At 37.4% G+C, this 26,588-nt stretch overlaps 1 protein-coding gene across 4 annotated transcripts in view; it reads left to right on the top strand.

Annotated features, from left to right (window-relative positions):
* The window catches only part of LOC124166094 (E3 ubiquitin-protein ligase Nedd-4), a 148,492-nt gene extending 127,818 nt beyond the window's left edge, over positions 1-20,674 (top strand). For 3 of the 4 annotated variants that reach the window (XM_046543717.1, XM_046543716.1, XM_046543719.1), the window contains exons 9-19: positions 1-210; positions 4,924-4,968; positions 5,567-6,023; positions 7,634-7,692; positions 7,802-7,867; positions 9,680-9,909; positions 9,987-10,108; positions 12,230-12,470; positions 12,579-12,807; positions 13,205-13,374; positions 17,957-20,674. In XM_046543717.1, the coding sequence (XP_046399673.1) occupies positions 1-210; positions 4,924-4,968; positions 5,567-6,023; positions 7,634-7,692; positions 7,802-7,867; positions 9,680-9,909; positions 9,987-10,108; positions 12,230-12,470; positions 12,579-12,807; positions 13,205-13,374; positions 17,957-18,059 (1,932 nt within the window). In that variant the 3' untranslated portion in view covers positions 18,060-20,674. The remainder of the gene's footprint in view (positions 211-4,923; positions 4,969-5,566; positions 6,024-7,633; positions 7,693-7,801; positions 7,868-9,679; positions 9,910-9,986; positions 10,109-12,229; positions 12,471-12,578; positions 12,808-13,204; positions 13,375-17,956) is intronic. The other variant, XM_046543720.1, reaches the window with a different exon arrangement.
* Positions 20,675-26,588: the final 5,914 nt, after the last annotated feature.

Raw genomic sequence — 26,588 nt, 5'->3', positions numbered from 1 at the left:
GATGATAGCAGCATGGGTATTGAAGATGTGAATGAAGTGGAGGAAGGTGAAATAGTTCGGGAGGATGATGTAAGTGGGGGGGATGTAGATCTGATGGATGTCCTCAATGAGGGTGGGGATCCTGCTCTGTGCCATGAGGTGGAGGGCATTATGAGTCGAGAGGAAGAACCCTCTTCTACTGGGAATGGTGTTATCGATGTTATTGTTGAGGTATGATGCAGGAGTATGTGTACAAAAATATGCTCTGCTCTCTTAGTCACCTGCACTTTTTCGGCTTCAAGCATTATTCCTTATTTTTACAGAATTTTTGTAGTAATTCAAGGAAATAACCGCAGGCTTAGCCAGCAGCATTCCTCTATGGAATTACCTCCAAGTGCACATTAAGTGCAAAAATTCCATAAAATCCTTTGCTGTGACCAGGATTTAGACCCGGAACTCCTGAATTCCTGCCAGCTCTTGTACCATTTGAACTACCAAGGCTTCTTTTACTCCAGTGAAGTTATGTTGGCTTAAAAGAGCAAGGTGGTTTATGTTGCTAGACATGCAATGCCACAATGCCAGTATCTGAAGCCCACAGAACTCCTCATGGGAAGAAGATGGCTCATTAGTTTAGCTAGGTAGGCAGTGTGGGATTCTTGGTGTGAGCTCGGGAGATCCTGTTTCAAATCTCGGTCAAAGCAAGTGATGTTTCATCTCTGGAATTTTTGCATGTCAACCATTCCTTTAACTACTCCGTGCCATCTTTTCAGTGTGTTTTTTGCTAGTTTTTTTGCACAAGTATTTTGTTCCAATTCTCTGTTATATGATGCAGGAGAGTTTAGTGTTAAAATGGTCTCGTCTGTTAGTTACCTGCACTTCCTTGGCTTCAGTCATTATTGCTTATTTTTACCAAATTTTAGCATTTTCCTTTTCAGCTACTTGCCTTCTTGTTGGTACTTTTTTAGATTTTTTTAGTATAAGATTCACTTTCCAGTTCTTGTGTGTATGGCACAGTAGAATATGCTGTAAAAATGCATTAACTTCTTTCTTAGTCACCAGTGCTTTGTCTGCTCCAATCATTATTACTTTTCAAAAATTGTTCACTTTCTTTAACTGCCTCTCGTCCTAATGCTGGTTTTTTTGATAGGCGTTTTAGACATCTCTTTCCTGTTCTAATTATTTGTAATATGTAGGTAATTAATTTACTGAAACATTGAAATGGGCAGCACTTCTGCAAAAATGTGTTGATGATGATTACACCATCTTCTACCAATTTCCTCTATTTGCTAAGAGCCACTTATTTTTCATTTCAGATTTAATTGGCTCAGTGACAGAGAGTTACCTTGCATTGTTTTCTTTCACACAAAAAAGTCTTGACACAAGCTGTTACCACTGTGATTTTCTGTGGACATTTCGTGGAAGGCCTATAGCATGTTTAAGGGCTAATCGCCTATGAAACTTGATTTTCACAACTTAAGACTGTAAATTGTGATGCATACCATGAATAGAAACCAGAGCAAATTTGAACAAAGGTTGCAGTAGCTAATACCTCTTAGTTTTGATCATGTCTCTGTTTTGGAGGTTGACCACTGGCTATTTGATGGTATTGTTTGTAATAAGACTTTCATCTGTTTTTGCTGAAAAGTATGAAATTAATGGTGACATTTTTTATTCATGATTTTAATGCTCCAAATATATATTTTCTATTGCTCATTTATCAGAATGTATCAGTCATCCATCTGTTTTAAATGTTGATCTGTTCACAGGTGATGGACCTCAAGTATTTATTTAATTGCTAAAATTCTGATTGAATCCAGTGTATAATAGCAGAAATTTTCCTTGAAAAATCATGGTTTGAAAAAATTACTTTATATGTGCTGTTGAATCTCTATATATTTCTCAAACACCAGGATACCTGATTATGGCCTTAGATGTCATAGGCCATTTAATTTTCTTGATGATTTTCCACCAAATCTTCTTTTCAGCTCATTAATTGATTCAATAAACTCATTGAAATCTCCAAGTATTTTAGACAATACTCATTGCCTCCATGTTGTAATTGGAAATATGTAATATAATATACAGTAAAACCCCTTATTTACACTTTTCTAGGGACCCAAGAAAAAAAGTGTAAATTGCGGGAAAATGCAAATAGCGGGAAATAGAGAATTTTCACTTTTATTCATATACTGGCTTTGGAAATGTTAATTTTTTAATTGTTCACTAAGCATTATTCCATAACATTGTTTCCCTCAGAAGCACAGTGTTTTTGCTGGCAGCAAAAATTGAAAAATAATCCTGTTTTGTCTGCATTGAAAACATCTTTTGGGCTGTAACCCTTCCAGAACTCTAATATATTCAGATTCTTTCCACTGAGTTGCTGTCTCTTTGTTAACATCTTTGCTTTCACCACTCACCATCTTATATACAAGACTGTACCTATTTTTGAATCTATCCAACCAACCATTATTATAGATGCCATGGAATCTTCGATTCCCAATCTTGTGGGGAAATACTTTTTCTCAAGGGCCTTTGAGCCTGTTTACACGATACATTAGCACGTACGATTGTAGGCAGGGGCAGATCCAGGATTTTTTTCTGGGAAGGGCACAGAGGGCCTGACAGGCAAAAGATCTTGTTTAATTGAGATTAAAAGCAAGATATAACGATGACTTTAAACAATTCTCTTTATTTTTATATCAAAGTTATTCTTATTGAATTAAATGATTAAGCCTCCTTTAGTAATACACAAAGCAAAGCAAACGTAATGATGACTATCAGGCGGATCCAGGATTTCTTTCTGGGGGGCACAAGCAGTGCCATATCCAGGATTTTGTTCTAGAGGGGGGGGGGCACAATGATACCACGTCATACAAAAGGAACGCAATGATAACCGGACGGTATTAAAAATCTTCCATATTTTTTAAGTGTCTGGGGGGACACGTGCCCCCCCCCCCCCCCCCCCATAGAGCCTCCTATGATAACCGTATGCAAATTTTGTCTATTTTTTTAAGCATCTGGGGGGGGGGGGGCACGTCCCCTGCCCCTAAATCCGACTACGAATGCATGAACCAAATTTGAACAGGTTCTATTTTCTGTTCATGCATACGCACAAGTTGGGTGAATACACGGTGCATTTTCGTGTTCATAATTTAGACATTAACTTGTACGGATTAATGTACTATGTAAACAGGCCTTTAGATGACACCATTTGCAGGGACATTTGATGATCTTGCACCTAATAACTATTCTTTTCGAATTCGTTCTATTTCTTCTTACCTGGAATTCTTCACATATATTCTCTTTTTTGATAAATGGCCGCACTGGTATGCATATTTTACAATGGCATCGCGATTTTTCACCACGGTATTGAATGTTGAGACTGGGAATCCGATCGGATTGCCAGTCCCAACATTCGAGTTGCTTCGCCAGCGTTTGAATCGATGCGGGTTCCGGTGTGGGAATCGACTAGCTCTAAAATTTTCATTTTCTCGTCAATTAAAAATGTCCGTTTTTCACCTCGAATTCCCATTTTCAAGCCGGATAAATTCTATTTCCTGTACGAATTGAGGGTAACTTGGCAACACACGAGTGTCTGAACTACTCCTCGGCGATCAAGTGCGTAGTACAAACTGTCTTGCAACTTCATAATTTTTGAAATTTACAATAGTTTGCGATACACTGCTACTTGAATGGGATAATTCAAGTTTAAATAAGTTTTTTAAGTATTTAATTAACCCATAATTGCTATGCAACTGTTGAATGAAGTCAGCGCAAATGATCCCAGTTGTCGGTCAAGTTTTATAGTTACGGACGGCATTTATCACGTTTCATCACGTCTGGTTTCCTTTCAAACTCTCGTATCAAATTATCGACTACATGAATACTGTCAACATTCCTTCAGGAGTTCTTGCATTATAATTATTACATAGCTTGATTGCTCAAAACACCTACTTTCGTATCATGAATCTTTTCGCCGCTGACAGAAAACGAGATGACGTAGTTCAACTTTTCGACGTTAGTGGCGTTCTGTCCCGCCACATTCAAATTCTTCCCGAAAATAATTCTCATTACGTCTCTCTCTCTTGGATTTTTAAATAAAAATGCGCGAAAGGAAGCCAAAAGACAGTTTTTATGGGCTGATATGCACGATTAATTGTTTTAGTGCGCAAATAATTTTTTTTTAGTCGGCACGTCGTGGTGCACATGGCGGGAAAACGAAAAAAACACGGCGTAAATACAGGGTTCTATTTACATTGGAGAGATAGGAAATATGACGGGACCCAGAAAAAAACTTGCAATTTGCGGGAAAACGTAAATTCCGATAACGCAAATATGGGGTTCTACTGTATTTCATGGCTACCACAGCATAATTATAGATTGAGCTTAGTTATTGAAATCAGTTATGTTTTATATTCTCCGTACGACTTGTTTTAAGTTGTGCCTCTTTTCACTATGAGCAACTAGCCAAATCATGCATGTTTGATGAAACTATCACATTCAACGCAGTATGACAAGGTCTTGTGGGAAACAAATATTTTTAATTTTTTGGGTAAATAGGAGAAAATCCTATAAGTGTTTGATGGAATTAAAATAGGTCACCTTTTATCCTCTCAAAATTGGATTCATGCACTTATAAATGCACAATTCTTGGTATTCGGATGTGCTCCATCCCTCATTTTGTTTGGTGTGTTTAGTCAATTTAATGGGAATATTCTGGGAAGAGTCTATGCTCTCCCTACAAAGGAAAGGGTGGATGTTTATCCTTGGGTATGCATGCAGGGCATCCCAAATGACCTTTCCAATGCGCTTGATTTTAATACAGTATACATAAACTGCTCTCCCTTTTTTCTTACCTTTAACTTTCATACATACTACTGACATTTGTCTATTACAATGGATTTACTCAGTCTATGATAACATTTTAATATTGCTTCATTTTAGGGGCCTGATGGCAGTAGTTTAGCTGAATCAAGAGATTCTGAAGGGGTGAGTTGCCTTCTCCTTTTTGCATTATTTTGTACTGATTTTATATTGAATGGTTAGTGTTGACCAGAACATCATATAACCACAGCCTTTACTCAAGAATACATATTTTACATTTTAAGCTCAGCAAAGTGAGTTAGAATGACGATTATTCAAACTCATGGCCTTAAATTGATAAATTCTTGAATTCTAAAACAAAATGGATTATCCATTACCTGCATGAAGCTAGTACATTATTTAATTGGTTTGCATATTAACTTCAAAATAATCTGAAGTATTTGTTGTATTAGTCTTGTTACTTAGAATAATGCCTGAATTTCATCTTTGGATGTAAATAGCAATATTGACTTTGTTGTTCCAAATCAATAAAAAAACTTAATTTTAATGACTGAGGTTTCAAAGTAACTCTTCATTGTCAATTATTCATGATGAATCAGTTCCGTAAAGTCACGCCATAAAATATCTTGCAAAAATCTGCAATTTTAAAAGTCGGAAGACTCCTGAGGAAGTTACATTATCTTGCAAATATGACAAATTTTACCATTATTTTTTAAATGAAGTATAAAATATTTTCTATCTGATGACCTCCTTTCCTTGTTAGAATTCGCGAGGGAACACACCAGGTGGAGCTTCAGGAGCCACATCCACAGATGGTGCTAGCAGCGAAGGACTGCCAAGTGGTGGTGCATCAGGAAGGTCCTCGTCAACAGCTGTCGCCCCTGGCGTCAGCCCAAAGGGTTTGCCCCAAGGGTGGACCCTGCAAGTGGCCCCGAATGGGCGAGTGTTCTTCATCGATCACAATGAGCGATCAACGACTTGGGTTGATCCGAGGACTGGTCGGGCCAGTCCGATGCCGGATGCGTCGCGGCCCCCTAACCGGCGGAGAGGCAGGAATCAGAGGCAGCTGTCTGGAGAGAGTTCGAGTGGGGCAGGTGGGGATGGGGACGACGATGGATCTGGAAAAGGAGGGGAGGATGAGGACGATGGCCTGGGCCCCTTGCCCGAAGGCTGGGAGGAACGAATCCACACTGACGGAAGGATATTTTTCATCGACCATAGTGAGTGTTGTCAGTAACCCAATCCGAGTGGTACCTCTAATGAGTGCTCGGCTAAACAACCATTAATATCACTATTTTCATGTCCTTTTGATTCATACGTGGTTGGAGACATATTGGTTGTGAATTCTTGCATTACTTGCAGCACCTCTGTGTTCCTATTTTTCTCTATCCGTTTGGCATTTTCCATTAACCTCCAAAACCACGAATCAAGAATCTGTGGCCTATTTACAACCGTGTCTCCACCCCATAGACTGTTACACTCCATATCAGACTCATCACCAGCCTTTTTATTCCTTTTCCTTGGCATGATGTCATATGATAGGTGCCATATGTTTTTCAAATACTCTAGAATCTATTCAAGTGTCACCTTCATGTCATATGAGTGTGAGATACAATAAAATTCATTTGTGGATAGTTTATGTAAAGCATTAACTTTCTCCTGGCTCCATCAATGCTCAGAGAGATGAGGTTTGCTTGCAGAAATGTCTGAGCATGCCGTTTGGTTTGTGGGATCTCTCATTAATATATTTGTATTAGAGAAGTGAGATCTCTTAAGGTTTGTATTTACGGAATGAGGTCTTAGGAAAGCCAAGCAGTGCATAGAGTTGGCTTTTTAATGGCTCTAAGGATCAGCTGTCATTTTGGTGGGAGGACTAAAAAAATTCAATTTGCAAAATCCTACAAAACTACCTATCTAGTAGATTATTTAATAATATGATACCTCAATTATGAAATTACATAAATTTTGTAAAATTTACCTGAGAGAAGTACAAAAATAGGGTTGCAATGTAACTATATACACAAAAAATTAGAATAATATAAGGATACAGTCAGGCCATAATTTTCTCTCCCCCATCCTTCATTATTTTCAGTGAATTATATACAGTGGAACCTCGTTAAAGCGAGTACGGGCTATAGCGACACTTTCGCTATTACGAGAGATAGCCGATGCACCGTCAATTGACCCTATAATAAGCGTGTTAAAAAATTCGTTTTTACGAGACCCTTTCGGCGTTGGCTCTCGCCATAGCGAGGGTTTCACCGCCGGAAGACGACTCCTTAACCTCTGTAACTGCTAGCGATCTGTTAGAAATGAAGTTAATGGAGTGCTCAGTCTCAAATTTATGTGGTAAAGTGTCGTTCGATAAATATAAATATTGATGAAACAATACTTTGCATGATTTTTATTCAGTGTGGCGCTTATAAATTGTTTGAATAGTTAGTCGTTATTTGAGTAAGGAAATTTAGTGATGCAAAAAAACATCGCCTTTCGTCTGGATTTATGCTTACGTTTATCGGATAGATGTTTACCTGTCGCCGCACCACTCCTGTTCCTGTATATCTGTTCGCAACAGGTATATTGGCTATTATTTGCTTCACCTCCGGTAAAGCGACAATTCGCTATAGCGAGTGTTTATTAGTGCACCGTGGGGTGTCGTTATATCGAGGTTGCACTGTACTGAGTTGACCTACATAGGAAATAGAATAGATTAGATCATTTCTCATTATTTTTTCATGATTTTGTGTAGTCGTATTCTTTTGAAATGCATTATATATTTTCTGTATTATTTTTTTATATTACTCTGATTCCTGTGTTTTCTATGTTACAGATACCCGTTCCACTCAGTGGGAAGATCCTAGGCTTTCCAATCCTCAAATCGCTGGTCCTGTAAGTGCAGTGGTGCATAGACGTCAAAAATGAGCCATTTTAATCCTTTGTGTAGTGGCCCTTAATAATTTTTTTGCACCTTTCAACTTTTATTTTTCTTTTATTTCAGGCCGTACCTTATTCCCGTGATTACAAAAGAAAGTATGAATATTTAAAATCTCAACTCAGGAAACCTGTAAGTATGGAATGGTTGATGCGACAGGGATAAAAAAATATCTTCTAGTAATTCATAATGTACCTAAAGTACTTATTAAGGCCGTTTTACACGGTACACGGAATTGTGCAGGTTAGAGCTGCATTAATTTCTAAAATGGCGTGGAATTGCACGAATGCATGAACGAAATTAGAACATGGGCTATTTTGCCATCTCGCATCCACGCATTCTCGCATGTGTTCTAGCAATTCACCGCTTTACACGACGCAATTTTGATTGCGCCTTCGCACATACGTCAGATTGCGCAATTCCGTGTACCGTGTAAAACGGCCTTTCATGAGTCCTGTTTTTCATTAGTTGTGAATAATTAAAGTGGCTAGTAAGAATAAGGGTATACATTAGAAGTCCATGATAATGAGTGTTGAAGATCCCTGGAAAATGAATTGTTTTCATCCTGGACATTCAGGTGCAATATCACTTTCACTTGCATCTAGCTTCACAGTGGTCTCCAGCCAAGGAAATGAGATGTACAGTGGACAATGATTTCGGTAAATTGTAAATGAGACAATAAGGTGTCATATTTATCTGGCATGGTTGATGCCTTACCTTTGCGAAATGAGTCTGAAATAAGCTTACAACCAACCTGCAGTCAAAGTTTAGTGCGGTATTATCCTGCAAGTTGTATATCCCATTCGAAACCTGTAATGACATGAGGATTTGTTAATGGAAGTTGATTTCCATATGCTTTTCTACATAGGCCGACCAATGATGTGAAATCATTCTCCATAGTGCTAACATAGCTATAAGCCATACTTGTTATAATGGTCTTCTACTGTTATGCCAGGACACGAATAAGAAATTCATGCATAACAAAATGACTTAATGTAATAAATGCATAACAAAATTACAGTATAAAATAAATAAAAATTTTATGTTGAAAATCCATGATATTGCAATTTTCGAACAGTGAAGTAGTAGCTCATTATTTAGGTGACTTATAGCTGTTTTGTATGCAAGTTGTCAGGTATTCATGGTGAATTTACTGTGAAATGCTCTTAGGTTTTCAACGGAGACGAGGAGTTGCTTGGCTCCGGTGTTTTGCATGCATAGTGTGCCATTGTTTTCAGCATTCACCGGGAGCCAAGGAACCCCTGGTCCTGGTGATAAACCTCTGACTCATCTGATGTGGTTTGTTATGCTGTGGGGCTACAAAGATCACCCCAAAGGTTAATTCTTTTTTATGTATTCATTTTTTTTTTGGGGCTTCATGTTTAATTGGTAATGTTGTGTTATCAAGTCATTGAAATTTGAGTAATGTGTACATTTTTCTGGACTATTTTATTGTGTGGATCCGACGTGGTATGTAATGATATCACAAAGCATCAAAACAGGGCCAAGTAATTCAACTGCTCTTTGGTAGTAATTTCAAATTTTTTTCTGTCCTCCTAGTAAATAACTTCACCTTTAAAAAATCCAAATTACATACATCAGAGGTAGCTGGTGGAAAGCAAAATGCTAAAGTGTACATCTTGTATTTCAAAATCCAAATTTTTTTTGTAGGAAGTATTTTCATAATGGTTGAAGTGTAAAAAACTTGCATTATAATATCTCCATAAAATGTAGAATGTGATGATCCATATTATGATTGTTGACTGGTGCAACAATTGAAACCTCTCTGACTGGTGAAATAATTGAAATTGAAAATTGTCTCAAACCTCTATAATATGGCATATATTTTACCCTAACTGTCTCAAGTCATTTATCTTGCAGATTTGTTTTGAGGTTATAATTTGCTACCCTTAATTTAGCAATATCTTTTCATTCTTTTTTCAGAATAATGTGCCGAATAAGTTCGAAATAAAAGTCAGACGGTCATCAATTTTAGAAGACTCATACAGAATAATTAGCACAGTGAACCGTATGGACTTGTTGAAAACCAAACTGTGGATTGAGTTTGAAGGTGAAGTTGGACTTGACTATGGTGGACTGGCAAGAGAGTGGTTCTTCTTACTGTCTAGAGAAATGTTTAATCCATATTATGGTCTCTTTGAATATTCTGCAATGTAAGTGACATTGTGTTTTTCATTGGTGACCGTGTCTTTGTCAAGCAATACCCTTACTGGTGATTTCTCCTTTGTAGGGATAATTACACCCTTCAAATCAATCCATTCTCTGGGGTTTGTAATGAGGAGCATTTAAGTTACTTCAAATTCATTGGAAGGATAGCGGGGATGGCCGTTTATCATGGGAAATTACTCGATGGTGAGTGAAATACGTATTTTTTCAATATATTTATTTTATTGTTCCTATTTAAATGGTTATCTCAATATCTGTAATCTTGCAAATAAACTCCCCTCAGTCATATTTGCATCACTGTTTTATATCAAAAGTAGAGATGGGTTGGAAAGCATTTTTCTCGAATTCGAATATCGATTACAAATACCAGTTTTTTTCCCGAACACCTACTCGAATATCGAATGCTGTATTATTGGATACTGAAAATGCATTTTTCTACCAATTTTAAAAGCAGACGGTTAAAAAAATAGAAAATGCTGAACACTTTGCAAGACATTGTACTTCAATACGGCTCCTAAATCCTAATGCAACTGTCATCCGTGATCGCATCAAACTTGGGCATATGGAGAGCACTGCAATTCTCTTGTTTTTCTGATTTAAAGATAACGAGCGTGCTGCGCCCGCCCCCAGCGGGCTTCCCCCGCTCTTTTCAATGCAGGTCCACAGAGGGATAGGCACGTTTCTAATTTTAAAATGTAGAAAAAAATGCAGGGTCTTATGTACAAATTTAATTGGAATGTTCATGTACAAATTGAGGTCACTTTTGTTGATTGTTATAACATTTAACTTTCACTTTATTTACAATACCTTATTGTCATAGTAGTTGGCATCCTAACACTATATGATTGAGAGTTAAAGTGAGAAATATCTGTTTTGCATGATAGTTTATTTTATCAAGGTTTATTATAGTTTTTCATTAGGATATTCCTTTTGTTTTTAATGCTCACATTGGTTATAGCTTTTAGCATTATTTGAGGTTTACGAAAATCTTATTTAGGAGAAATAATGTATTCCAATAGTTGGTAATATTTTGGTGATTGGTCAGGGAAATCGGTAAACTGTTAGTAGTCAGGGAATATAAAAAAATTCATATCTCTAGCCATTCGGTTAAATCTACTATTATTGAATGCATACTTTAACTATGTATTTTCCTCTCTACTAAGGGTTACACAGGTCAGGAAATCATTGAAATAGGTGGGTAAATTAGGGAAAAGTCAGGGAATCTTGTCCTTGGCATGAGGGAAAATTTATGTCATGACAAGTGAATCAAATCAAGTACCAAGCCGTCAGCTAGCTTAGGGATTGAGATTTTGAAACATAATGGTCTGGTAAATTTAGATTTGAGAATTTATTTTCTTTAGTGTAAGTAAGCTAGCCAAGTAATTAAGTTACTGTTTTTATGTTTTAATTCTAGGTACTTTTTGTTTGATTTTTAAATTCATATTTTGCTTGAATTTTTTAAATTTTTATTTGACTGAAGTTAAGTTTACAAAGTACTGTTTTTCTGTATGTTCATTATTGAGAAATATTTTTCAGAAAGAATACATATAAATGTAATTGTAGAATATATTATTACAGCCGACTCCCGATTATCCGGCTGCGGTATATCAGTGTTGTGGATTATCCATGCATGATTTTCGCTCTCGCTCAATATTTTCTGCGATCTTTGTAAAAAAATAAAATTGGATATAAAATCATCAGAATTACTGCATTAATGCTAGGATATACCGGGCTTATTATTTCTGTTAGATTCCCTTTCGTAAAACTGAAGCAATCGTGCACTAGCTACACTCACGGGAGCATCGTTTTCCTGTTTTCCAAGCCTCGCAGTGCGCGACCGTACTCCGTGATCATGGATACATGTCCAGCAGCAGTTGAAACCCAGGCAACTTGTGCGAGACGCGACTACGTGGCGTGTGGTGATTGACAGTGTAGTTTCCGACGTTGAAGCATTGGACAGTGAATTTAGGTTAGTGGAGAGTAGAGGTTGGGGAAGTGGAAGTAGGAGATATGGAGAAAATTAGAAGAGGTGTCCGTACTAAGTATCATCAAGGGTAGGAGGATAATGAAGGGTATTAATGTTCTAACCCTCTATTGCAATTAGAGGGAATTAAATGATTTGTTGGAGGTAATTTAATAATTTTTAGGATGACTGCATTTTATATATTCTTATTCTTCAAAAATGCTACGTAACGATCTAAACAGATATTTAAAAAAAACTGAATTTAAAGTCAGGAAACATGTATGTAACAACTTTGCCATTGATTAGTAGGTGAAAGTAACTCTTATTGTGTGTTTTGTTTTTAGCATTTTTTATTCGGCCATTCTACAAAATGATGCTTAGTAAACCTATAGATCTCCGAGACATGGAAAGTGTTGACTCAGAGTACTACAATTCACTTCTGTGGATAAAAGAGAATGACCCATCAGAATTGGATTTAACTTTCTGTGTGGACGAAGAAAGTTTTGGTCACACCTCTCAACGTGAACTCAAGCCAAATGGTGCCAATATACCCGTCACAAATGATAACAAAGACGAATACATAAGGTGAGGAATTACCATTGATTCACAAATTAGCACTGATTACGTACGATTATAAATTTTCATCAACCTTCTGCCTTATTGAGTACTAATTTAATTTTCTTTACATCCTAGTCTGGTGATTCAGTGGCACTTTGTTTCTCGAGTTCAAGAACAAATGAATGCATTCCTTGATGGCTTCAGCGGACTAATACCTCTTGCTCTGATCAAGATATTTGATGAAAATGAACTGGAGTTGTTAATGTGTGGTATTCAAAATATTGATGTCAGGGATTGGAAGCAGAATACGCTGTACAAAGGAGATTACCACCCAAATCACATTGTCATTCAGTGGTTTTGGAGGGTAAGTTTTGATCTTGGAGGATGTTATGATTTAAGACTTTGCTCCTTTTATTGCTTTTTTTTCTTCAATAGCTTTCATGTACCATTTGGTTAATAAAATATATGTTAAAGGCTTCAAAAGTATCTGTCAATATTAGGGGTGTATATAATGCCTATACTCAGTCATCAATTTATATATTTTGACTGATGCATCATATGTGGCAGCAGTATTATTTTCATTTTAATTCAGGTTCAGTATCATTTTCATGGTTTTTGTTGAATGAATTAAGTTTTTCTTGCCATTTTATTTTGCTATTTATGTAATGATTCTGTGGGGAGTTACTATTGCTTTCAGTGGTTAAACTGTAATCAGCCTGTTTTAAGTTAACATAGTTAAGAACACAATTTTGTGATTCCAGGTTGTCTTATCATTCAACAATGAGATGAGAGCACGTTTGCTGCAGTTTGTTACTGGTACTTCTCGTGTTCCCATGAATGGTTTTAAAGAACTATATGGCAGCAATGGACCTCAGTTATTCACAATCGAACGATGGGGAGCCCCTGAAAATTATCCCAGAGCTCACACATGGTACGTAATTTTAAGGCCTTCCACAGAGGATTATTTTCTCTGCTTGGGATTGTGTTATCTTATTTTTCAACCTAAACGAAAATGTTAAATGGTATGTTGATTGGTAGGAAATGGGTGTTGACCCTGCTAAACTTTGCATGTATAAATAACGTTTGCCTTTGATGGCAATACAGTGGAACTTGGTTATAACATCATCAAAGGGACCAGAAGATTTTTAACATTATATCCGAGTGACGTTATAAAAAAAGCATCCTTAAATCTGAGTGAAAGGACAAAGTAAAAATGCAAATATTCTGCTATATACAACACTGTTTATTGAAATCTACTCGTATATTGGAATACAGTAAAACTTCGATTTTACGCACTTCAATTTTACATCAAGTCTCGTTTTTACGCAGCGGCACTCAAGTCCGGCCGGAAAGCATAGGGAATTGCAATGGTGAAACTTTGATTTTACATCTTTTCTTGATTTTACGCAGTTTTTCGATTTTCGCAGCATAACCCCAGCCCCTAAGAGGTCGCTAATCTTGATTTTACGCAGTTTTCTTTCGGCTTGTTTTGAAAATCCAACTAGAGCAATATGCAGTTAGGTTATTATTTCGTCTCAATGAGTTGCAAAAATGAATACAGGAACCGTTGAAATGACATCGCGCTGTTGAGCGTGACACTAAATACATCGCGTATCTAACTATTGCTTCCCCGTGAGCCCTCTCAGTAATATTTCAGGCTCCATTACGAACGCAAATGTCGCTCTTAGTTCAAATTCGCCGTAGAAGGATATCGAAACCTAAAACACACGGCAATCGCCGTGTATGCGTAACTACTTTTGATTAAGACATGATCGCTGGAGATATTAACATTCTCACCTTTTGTTTATTATTTGACTTATTGATCGACGCTGCTTATATCCAGAATTATGAGCTACGGAATATCTATCCCCAACGCAAGGCTTTCTAGAATTTTGCCAACGCTATGTTTTCCGTCGCCCCAGCGAAATATAACGGCGAAATAAGTCGTTAAAAATACTCCCGTGCCAAAATTTTGGCTTCCAAGGTGATCCAAAAAAGATAGTCGTACTTCTAGTATGGACGTATGTTGATGGTGATTCAACAGGATGGTAAAAGCAGCCTTCATTGTCTCATTCCCAGGCTAACCCCACATCTGCGGGACAAATGGAGGCGAGGGAAAATTGCTTGCGCTGCGCGCTTATCAGAACCGACTCAACTTGTATCTCATTGTCAGACGGTTTAAGTTAAACATGGTTGGAACTTGAATAGCTATTAGCTTAACTCCGCTAGGTGGCAAGCGTTTTAACGGAATGGGAGTTAATGCCCTCGGAGAGTAACTCGCGTCGTCAATCGTCACGTAATCATTGAAGTCAAATTCAAGACGTGAGTGATAAGGCAGTCCCTTTAAACTCAGGAATGGCTTAGTACCATTAAATCGAAATACAAAAAGTGTCCGGTGTTGTTATATGGGGAAGCAAAATATTACGTGAAGCTGAGTCACACGGCTTGTGAGTCGAAGGTCCCGGCGCTGAATTCGCGGAAGAATGCCGACAGAGAAGCTATTCCCGGAAGAGTCAATCTACTAATGCTAAAATTTCATGGGGAAATGCTTTTTTAATGCATATAAATTATAAAGAAGGAAATTTTTTCAGGACTATTAGTCATTTTTTATTCATCACGGGCGGCATGACGGCAGTTGCGCGGTCATTTAAATAGCTCCCTTAAAAAAAGTGATCTAAGCACCGGAAAAATCTGAATTTCCTAATATCCCGGGTCCTGTGTGCTCCGTATTATCTATGGTATGCTATTTGGAGGTAACCAACAACTGGGGTCATTAGCGCCATGAAGTAAGGGCTGGGGGGATAGGAACCCTATGTTGGCATTAGCCAGGTTGTAATGATAAGCTCAAAAGGGACCAGGACTTAACTTTCCATCTGATGGACAGAGTGGTGCACTGTAAGTGCCCTCCACATTAGACTCAAGTAGGGATAGGGCCATCTCTGATAAGTCTCTGCTACTGCCAGGACTTGAACCCAGGCCCACAGGGTGTAAAGCCTTTGTGATGCATTAGCAAAATTTTGCACCCTGATAATGGGGTTAATTTGGATGACTATCCTCAGGTATCTCATTTCTTCAATCTTTGTTTGTCTGCTGGTGGTTAAACGGATATCCTGAAAACTGCTTATAATGAGAATATTTTCGAAAATTAGCTTCTCTGCGACCATTTAGTATCACCATTCCGAAATTTCTCCTGGGTAACAGAAGTAATCTTAGTGCCAGAAATGCTGGCATTTCAACCATTTTGTTCAACCATGGGAAACACTGTTCAGGAATGCAAAGTTGTTTCTCTTAAGGTAACACGTCATCTGTGGTGTTGCTTTTGAGTAAATAAGGTTATTAGGCTTCATTTTCCGAGCAATAATGAGCTAGTGTTATCCTGAAAACTATACTCCTCCTCAATACCAACTCTTGATTTTACACACTTTGATTTTACACAGTGCCCATATTTCGGTCCCTCCTACTGCGTAAAATCAAAGTTTTACTGTATGTATTAAAAAAAATTGATATTCACTACTAAATATTTTATAGCCTAATAAAAATCTTTCTTTACTGTCGAAAAAAATCTGTGATCTTCTTCAAACAAAAGAGTTGCATCCCGTCACTAGCTCAACGTCCAGCTTGTGACCCGTTTTTGCTTTGTATGTTTCTACACATGGTTTCTATGAACTTAGGGACATAATAGAATCACACTACCACTTTGCAATCCAAGAATCGCAAAATTTTTGACGCTATACCCTAGCGTCGCAATATTTGTTGATGATATAAACGGGTTTTTGTACAATATAAAATGTTCAATTTTGGCTGGTCTGTATAAAATGTGACGTTAAACCCGAGTTGACGTTACAGCCGATGCCGTTATAACCAAGTTCCACTGTATATATTTTTTACTTATACCTGGTTCAGGTCCTCTTTGTGGCTGAGTGGATGTGGATAAGGCAAGTGGGGGGAAAGTTTCCCGGCACATGAATTTCCCTTTGCCTATTAGGATACAGCAGGCATTCGGAAATTTAGTTGCTCTCAGACCTCTGTTGTGTTAACAATGTGAATTTACTATTAGTGTCAATTGTCAATCTTTTGCATTCTCTCGGTCCTCTTTTCTTTTTCCTTCAAAACCCAACTCATTTCCTACTATGTATTCCTATATCTTCCATCCCCTTTAATATTCCCTTTTTCATCCCATCTTCTCATTCATTGTTCATACCTTTTCCATTCCCTTTACTACCTCTCTATCCTCTTCCTTTTTCCCTCTTTTCCAATACCTTTAAAACCTATGCCAGCGAGGCAGTTTTTCTATTAGGTTTGCCTTTCAACAATGCTACCGAATTTGGTGGGGTAGTCCACCATTTTCAGGGCCTCTTTGAAGGGATTATTCTCTACCTCGTACAAATGATTAGGTATATTATCTCGCCACCAGGGCCACCCTTGACTCATATATTTCCTTTGATAAGCAAGGGTGGCTATTTAGATTAGTATTCAGCATTAACTTCGCTCCGGCTCTCACTTTTGGCCCTTTTGCTAACTTAACAAGCGTATGGGATCCGGTGCAGAAAGACTTATTCTGCCAGCTGAATAAAATACAAAGGAAGGTTGCGTAATGAGACCTAACTATGAAACCGAGAAAAGACATCCGATAATTTTCGGATGTATTGTTAGGGCAACGGCTCAAGGTAAATAAACAGTCGGTGTCGTCCGCCAGATCGTGTCGGTACATTACTTACGGCTACAAATGCTCTCATAACGAGCCAAAAGTAGAATCGTATTGTCTTTAAATTACTTCAAAAGCAGTATGTATAATTTAGTGATAAGTACGTGGCAAATATGATCATTGACGTGAGAACTTAAGTTGCATCAACTAGGTTCGTCATTTGCTTTCACCTTCCATGGTTAAGTGTATTATGCAGCAAATAGCAACATGAAAATATGTTTTCTATGACTGTACGTAAACAATATTGGTTTCTCAGAAGCGTACCAAGTGCCAAACGTGAAAAATATTAATATATATCCGCAGAAACAAGGTGATGTATACCACTAAATGTATTGTACTTATTATACTCCAGCCAATTTTATTATTTATTTCACTTGATGGGTATAATGTGGTAGTATTACTATATTTCTGCTTTGTTTCTGAACATTTTAAAGTAGCTCGTGTGAGCTCGTCTCCCTCAGTATCCTTTGTAACGTAGATTCTTTAATCGAAGTGATCAGCGGACAAAATTTGGCTGCCATGTTTTTGAAGGGTGTAGGGCTGGTTCGGGTTCCCTACATCAAGTAGGTTCCGTTTAGTTCCAAAATCCATGTAGGGCTTGATGTGGCGTATGTAGGGCGAGATCGCTTTATGTAGGGGCTGTTGACGTATCCAGGGTCGGTTGGCCCTACAGGGGCTAAGAATACGGGTCAAAATTTTCTGAAAATGAAATTTTTTATCTTCAATCCATCATTTGAGTATTAATGACCATTTGATGTTTTCTACTCCTTTAGTCACGTGGTGACATCTGTGTTCTTTCTGTTTTCAGCTTTAACAGGATCGATCTTCCTCCTTACGAGAACTACCAGCAGCTTAGAGACAAGCTAATAAAAGCTATTGAAGGTTCTCAAGGATTTGCTGGTGTGGATTAATCATGTGATACGTAAAGGTCGTTGTATTTGTATTATACTGTAAATATTTCTACAAAAGATATGCTCCAAAATTGTTAACTCTTTTTAATGCCATATCCAGTGGTTATATATTGTATGTTTCTCCTAATTTGTATTATATTTGTAGATAATTGATTTTTGATTTGTATGTAAATACTATTGATCATTTGCAATAGCCAAAAATTTATCATCTTAACATGTCTAGTTGTGAGAGAACACAGTTTTCAAAAGTGCCAGTTTGCTGACAAGTTTCTTGTTCCTGTTTCAACGTTCACATTATCATGTTAAATTTTGAGCTGCAGACACCCATTGGTCTCTAATGCCATAATAGATAATTATAGATGCAGCTGTAGTTTTTGAACCATCTCTTCACCAAATTGAACTTTGAAGGGCTCAGATTTGCCCTTTCAAAAATTTTACATTCAATATATTTTGGAAATGAAAATTTCATCATCTACTTTTAGAAATTGTTGCTACAAAAAGTTTATCTGAGATGGATCACATAACTCTCATAGCATGTCAGGAAGGCACAGAGAGGAGTAACAGGATAGGTGGGTGCAGTAACGGCACCATCCTAAATGGCCAAAATTTGCTTAGCTTACATTTTAAATTTGAATCACCGTGTGTTTTCACCCTCATTTTAATCTTTGTTTGTATTCATGTGTAGTAAGTTGATTCATGGATTTTGTGAAAGTTGTTGAAATTTGGAGCATACGCCAACTCAAAACGGTTGCTTATTTCGGCTGTTATTTTGTACATATGAATGAATAGATAATTTTTTTAGTAATGGATGGCATTCATAGAAAATGCATATTTTATGAATCATTAAAGAGATATTAAAATGTGATAAATCATTTCATGTAGAGAACGTAAAAGATAGTTTGCTTCAATGCATTTTATTGAGTCAGAAGTAAATAATAATTTTGTGACTGTGAAATCATATCCTTCTACCAAGATCACTTTCCCAAAATGAGCTTCATAATTGATGGTTTTTAATCAATGTTCACTATCTCAGTTGATCACCAGGGATGGGAATATTTCTGAAAAAGTCGCTAAGTTTTATCTGAAGTAGGAGTATGGCACTTATGGATTGCAGATACATTAAATTTGAGAAATGAACCTTACTAGTCTTGTAATGTCTTTTGTCTCTCAATCCTGGACACAACCAGTTATTGGTAAAGTAGATTCCTGAGCAGGTATTAGGTGAAGAATAACAGCACCAAATATTATAAGTCAAAAAAGTCAACCTTTAATTGTAATATGTTTGCGGCTTAACTTTGTGGAATCATGATATTCGGAAGAAAAATTAACTCCTTACGTGCCACACTGAAACTTCATCAGCAGCCTTGATTTTGACTCTAATATCATCATCAAGACGATAATAACATGTAGGGTCAAAACCCAATAAGTATCAGCGTGAAACGTAGAAAGTGAATTTTCACTTACAACTGATGAAACTGTGAGCAATGCAGGTAATATGTAGTTACATTTTATATACATACGTGGCATTTACCAAATGACTTCCAAATTGTAACGATTGTAGATCCGTAACTCTATTTTTTCATATGTAAATGGTGTCCCATCCCTGGTGGTAACTTTTATTTGTGGGAAGTGGTGATTTTGTGTAAAAAAAATACATCAGGATCTTACTTGTATCTTCAGCAAATCCATCGAGGAAATTTCTACAAGAAGATGTTAATTTCCAAAAAAATATAGGTATTACCCTTTGATTTTCTTATCCTGATTCTCGATATGGCATTGAAGTATTTCCTATCCATATTTTATGTAGCATGCACTGTGACTTGAGTGGCAGCCTTAACGACGATGTTCATGTTTTGAATCAACTTGTGAGAGAGGTGGTTGGAATTACTTCCTGTAACAGATTTTATCATTGATCGGTATACTTATTGTGTGTATCCTCGACAATGTTCTCTCGGTAATGCTTGTGGATAATAAGAAAATTTTGTCCTAAGCTTCTTAGCTAAGTTTATGATGTCAATGAATTTGTAATTATTCAAAGAAGTCATGAAGATTGGTGCCGTCCTGTGTGATGAGGAAGAAGCACTGAGAGACACGTCTGCACCTTTAAAAGCATTTCAAGGTTTCTCTGTGGATAGAGAAAGTGTTTTCACATTTTTGAGGCCTGCTGTGCCTTCAAGTCATCAAACATTACCTTTTTTATGTGGTAACTCATTCTCCCTTTGATTATACAAACAACAGCTACAAGTGCTTTTATGACTGTTCAAGAATCCGTATTTTGTAGGATTTGTTTGATCAATTTGATGAGTATCTGGTGTGGTTTGGTTCTTCTGTGTGTTGTTGGTATGAATGTTTTTTTTTTAAGAATGGGTTATGTTTGTGAGGTGCTGTGAGTAGAAAAACTGTTCCATTTTCACAATTTTGTTATTGTAATTGTCATTATACAGAGGGAGGATAAATTCAGATTATTATGGCAAATAATTATTGGATTCGATGAATAAGTCATGCCTTTTAAAAACCAATTATCTGATTTTGCTTTACTCATGATACCTACATGATATTGAAAAACTATGAGCTATACCTGCCTTCAAATAAAATACCCATTATTTGAAAAATAATGTATTAATTTTATTCTAACAGATCCACATTTCGTGCGGTAGAGAGGTCATTTCATTCCAATTGTCTTTAGAAAAAAAAACTGAGTTTGAGGAGTGCTCTCATCTAAACAAAGCAACCAATTTCAGCTCCACAAAAAGCATAAGAGATGGCTATTTTTTATGCTGGGTTTTAAAAATCCTCTGCTTCATAGTAATTCTTGTTATGAAGTTTTTCTCAAGAAAAGTAACCTGTTATGCTCATGAAGTCACCTTGCCCAACTTCGAGTGCATGGTATTCCTGCTTTTTGCTTGCATATCTTGCAGTTTTGATAAATTGAAGCTTTATCTATTCCTAACTGAGTGGAATAAATGAATTATTTATGCCACAAAAAGTTAAGAAGTTGTTGCCACAAAGAGTAAAGAACTACACAAATCTCTGCTAACTTCAAAATCAATGACTTAATTAAAAGTCGATTGTTACTCTTGTGTGGTACATAGGTAATGTATAATTGTTTTCATTAATATGTAGACACCCACGAGTCCCATTTTATTGATTTACTCTGTGAGAACTACAAGGATTGGCACTCAATGCAAGTGGCATCCTTTGCCTTAATGTTGGCGATAGACTACGAGGTCATACATGCAGTGGTGCAGTGAGGGGGGAACCCCCACCCACCCCAGCATTAATTCCTAGCTGCACCATCGCATACACAACCCAGCGAGGGGCAGATGCCCTCCTCTCCCTCCTGGAAGCAAAAGTAAAGTTAGTGCAGAACGAAAGTATTTTTTATATTCAAGAAAAGTGATTCATAACAGTATAAAACATGTAATTAAAATAATGTTTTTCGAGCAAAAAATTTTAAAAACCAATCACGTGCAGTTATAATTTTCTTGAAATTTTGGTGTCCTTGACCTTTTGTGGGTTACAACATAAACGACCACTGCTTTCCCTCCTCAAGTTGTGATCATGGGTACGCCCTTGTTAGGGCTCACCGTTTCTGTAGTGCAAAGACTCCCGCTAGCACCTACATGAGGAAAATACTTCCCTTGATGAGTAACATGAGAATATTTTAAACCTTGTGGGACCTCCCATCAGTAGTGGGGGTACCCAACAAAATAATAACTCTATCCATTGTAAATTTGATACCCAATGGAGTACTGTAGCCCCCCTTAGCCTTTCTTTGGATCTACCACAGGATTGTAACCTACCAAATGCAAGTAAAATAGGACCAGGGTAGCCGACTTACAAAAAATATTGGGGGGGCCCAAACCGAGGACCTTGCCCCGGTAAATTTTATAAGTAGTGAATTTTAAGTTTTTTAAGCATTTTAGAAGAGTCATATGATCAACATTAAAACCCTGATAATTCGAATCTCGATATCTGGACACTCCAGGGAAAATTGACTAGCCAGACACATTTTTTCCTCACATATGCAACGAATTTTTGGGGGGGCTCGGGCCCCATGCAGTCGGCGCCACTGAATAGGACCTACATTATTAGAGCTAATTTGTATTTCAATTCGTTTAAGTAGGTAAATATATTGGAAAATATAACTAAATACTTTTGAAAAAAATGGCAAGCTACAAAAATTACGATTTTATCTAGTGTCAGTTTCGAAACAATTAGATCCGCCACTGCTTAGGCCCAGACGAATACATCATAACAAAAAGCGCGGTCGAGTGGATTGCGCCCCCCCAAGTTTTGGAATATACCATCGGACGAGAATACACGAGACTATATAAATAAATGTCCGCGATGGCACGAATGATTCTTCGGCGACAAAGTTTTATCCATGTTAGAGTGTCTGTTGAACATGAAATATGAGGTTACCAAAAACCTATGGCTGGTATCGGGACGAAGGGGCTCATTCAAAGTAATCGTATTTGTAAAATTCGTAAGATTACGAACTCAGCGATATGCCGTCGTCAACGGTGTTGAGTTGATTTTTATTAAGTATTCGGTTATCATCCATACCCTGGTTGGAGACCACCTACCCTGGCGGAATTTGAAACCGCGACCAACGGTTTGGCAGGCAGAACTTTACCCCACCGCCACCGAGGCCGGTAAGAGGGGAGAATATTAGGTAACGAGAGGTAAGAAGAGAATAGGATTTTTAGGTAGAATGAAAGGGAGTGGGCCTAACGGTGCATTGACGAAACCGGATAATCTTCTCGTGATTAATCCTGATCTCATACTCCTCGCACCGCTAGTCTAACGCATCCACTAGAGACTGCAGCCCCCTCGCTGACTGGCTGATGAGCGCCTGATCATCCGCGAACCTTACCGATTTAACCTTTTCCCTGCTAAAGACGCAAATATACGTGTGGACGTTTCTTGACCCAGGAGACGAAAGCCGTATATTTCCGCCTGAGATTTTCCTGACCAAGAGAAGGAAAGTCGTATACATAGAGTCACGAATATTACAATAATGTACAGTAATGGAGTCCCCTTGCATAGAGTTTATATTGCTAGAGTGTAGAGTATTTATGGTCGTATACATACGTTTTCTATCTCTCCCCCTTTTATGACGATCCCGAGTGTACGACGTCTTTGTTTCGGTACCCAACACTGCAGGGTTTAGGCTTTACTCTCGGAGTCAGGGAGCAGGTACCCTGACCCCTCGTCTTTTATTACCCCTCTTAGCTGTAAGGGACCGCGGTCAAGCAATTGTTTATCCAGTCAGTTTTCGAATTAAATATTTGTCCTTTTGTCAAGAAATATAAACTAAGAATTGAATTCTTTGTCTTTTGAGCTGAGTTTACAATTTTTAAACGAAATTCTACGATAAATATTAACTCATATCTCGAGTTCTTTATAAATATCAAAATGGAAATTATTGCTGCATTAAATGCGTTAATATTGACCTTAGAACTTCGTTTAAAATTTGACAATGCTCAGAAAAAAATGAGGAATTCAATTCAAAGTCTGCAATATACATGCAAGCAACAATTATCCATGTGCTAAATACATATAAGCAATACATAAGTTGACCGCGAACCAATGCCGCAGGTATGGTCGTAAACCCGGAAAGGAGGGAGCACAACTACTCTCGCAGTCCGAGGAGATAATGCGGAGTCCCAGCGGGGAGGGGTCGAAAAAGGTTCCGCGAGACCCTTCTTAAACATCACTCCTCCCACTTTCACTCCAGCCTCCAACTCGGCTTCACCTTGAAATTTTTTGGCTTTGTAGCAGGCCCTTGTTAATATGGGCCCGGGGACGTATCCATCTGGAACGTAACCAACGTAATAATTTTTCTATTAGAAATAAAGAGGTATATTTCCATACTTTAAAAATTTTTTTCGTGCACTTCGTATTCTCTCAGTGATCATGTAAAATTTAGTGCTTAGCGAATTCAATCATAATTGGACAGTCTACTAGTTGGCTGTGAAATTTACCTCATTCCTTTGACTAATCAGGAAAAGTAATTAGTGCCTTTAAAAAGCTTGAAAAATGTGAGCTATTTTAGTTTTTTTTTCCTAGTTTACGCCTTAGAAATTCGTGCATTCACGATTAACACTTTCTTCATTTGAATTGATGTAATTCTTCATCTTCGCTCAGTATTATTATGATCATAAACTCGAATTGGCATTTTTAAAGACGATTAAGTTAAGAATGGTGATATTATATTTTTATTAATCCAAACCCACCCTCGTTTCAAAGTAGCAGAAATATGTATGCTATTTATGCGTGATAAATGGTGTTAAATGAATTCATTTTAAATGAGTAAGTCACAAGAAATGAAAAAAAATCGCAGCGAGAAGGTTTGATCGTTATATTCCCATTTGGATGCTGTTGAATTGTGAATTTCAGTATATTTCCGCTTACTACCTCCTCTCAATGATAAAGAATATAAGCGTCAAAACAATAACCTTCTACAGGGCTGTCAAATAATGCAGAAAAGGTTTTGTGATAATCAGCGCATGCAAGCATCAGTGTTGTTAGCTTTGGGTGTGCGAAGAAAATGATTGAGAATGGCGGAAGAGTGGCGAAACATTTCTGACGAAGGAATTGATAGAGCGTGAGTTAGGAGCAGAGAAAGAAAGAAAAGTGTATGACTGTGATTGAAGGTAATCACGGGATGAAATCACTGACTCATATAGCTGGGACGGCGAGGGGAAAATGAGGGAATCTGTTACAGATGTGGAAAAAAATTCTCCGGAAGATCTATTGACTGTTTTGTTAAGAAAAACGATCAAAGATTATACCTAAGGAATAAGTTATTGCAGGAACTATTTGGCGAATATTAACAGAGGTTAACATAAAGGCTACAGAGGATGTGAAGATGCCATCCATCCCGCCATATTTGTGATCACTCTGGCTTTTAAATTCCATCAACGAATTTAAACAACCACTATCTCGATGTATTTTCTGTGGATGTTTTTAACATTATGGCGACAGATTGACACGTACGAGTTAATGTATCGTGAATGAATGATTTTTGTGGATCGGAACGGAACACTTATGAATGCATTAACCTAATTTGAACAGGTTCTATTTTCTGTGCATCCATTCGCATAAGTTGGGTGGTTACACTGTGCATTTTGCCGTTTATTCTCGCGTTCATACATTTAAACCCGTACGTGTTAATGTACCGTGTAAACAGGCCTTAAGAAATAATTTTGTCAGAGCCCTGAAAAATCTGGGATTCGTCAAGAGTCATTGGGTGGATTTAGAAAGTAAAAGAGAGGTGCTATTTCGCACTCGCCAGGCCACACCTTGAATATGCAGCGAGCGCATGGGATCCGATGCAGAAAGACTTAATTCGTGAAATTAATAAAATACAAAGGAAAGCTGCACGATTCGAAATGAACCCGCTTCGGGCGTACAGAAAGTGTTACACAGATGTTAAACGAATTAGGTTTGGAACCGCTGTAGATACCGCTGCGCGTTAGACTTGGAATGCTTGAGCAATTGACAATGGATATCTTTCGAAGCGAAAACGGAGAGCAACATATCAGAGCCCCACCACATTTATAAGTCTGACAGAAACGATAAGTTGAGAGAGATTTTTTTCCGAACAGATAGGTATGGGAATTAGTTTTTCCCCCGTCGACAATAAAGGACTTTACTAAATGCTGGGCGTAATTTCGTTAGTGCATATCATTTTTAGTTGTCAACGGCAAGTGACCTAACACCCCCTGCCACACGCCTATTGAGGCGGCTTGCTGGTTAGTATGTAGATGTAGATTTAGGTGATCAAAACAATTTTAAATAATTTAAATTATGTTATGGATTAGTTCTGCAAAAGGGCAACTCACCGTTTAATAACGCCCGGATGACGAGTAACGACTAATTAATGATAAAATGCGTTATGCATACATTTTTACAAATGCGCTCATTAATGTATTGTGTGCTTTCGAGTTAATAATTTTCTTTACGCTGACAAGAACGCATGTAATCTTCCTTTTTCATTCCGTTAGAACTTTTCACCTACCCTCTTGTCGAGAGTCAGAAATATTGAAACTTTTACTTTGCGGTTTTCGAAGTAGATGATATTAGTTCAAAAGAATATCACAATACAGAGGATAAAAAAGGTTGCCGAAGAGAAGAGATTTGAGTGAAATAACGTCATATATTATGCACTGAGAACAGTGATAGGAAATCTACATAGTAGTAGTGATTCTGTTTGATTAAAATTAGCTTTTTAATCATTATTTGTCCGTAGAAAACTGAAATATTAGTTTGTGCAGGTTTTTATGGAAAAAATGAAAAGGGGCTCCTTAGATTAAAGGTGATACAATAATATAAATATCTATCATTCGAGTAATTTCATTGGGAATCGGGAAGTATACTAATCATTTCGCATGAAAATTACTGGAATATTTGTTGGAACATTGCCACATGAAAAGATTTATCAGAGTTCTTTGTATACCGCCATTGAATAAATTCATATTAATTTTATAATGTCCGTTAGCGATAAATCTTGCGAAGAAA

This window comes from Ischnura elegans, chromosome 9, assembly GCF_921293095.1.
Source record: "Ischnura elegans chromosome 9, ioIscEleg1.1, whole genome shotgun sequence".
Lineage (NCBI taxonomy): Eukaryota > Metazoa > Arthropoda > Insecta > Odonata > Coenagrionidae > Ischnura > Ischnura elegans.
The sequence above is the reverse complement of the archived record's forward strand: the minus strand, read 5'-3'. Positions and strand labels throughout refer to the sequence as shown.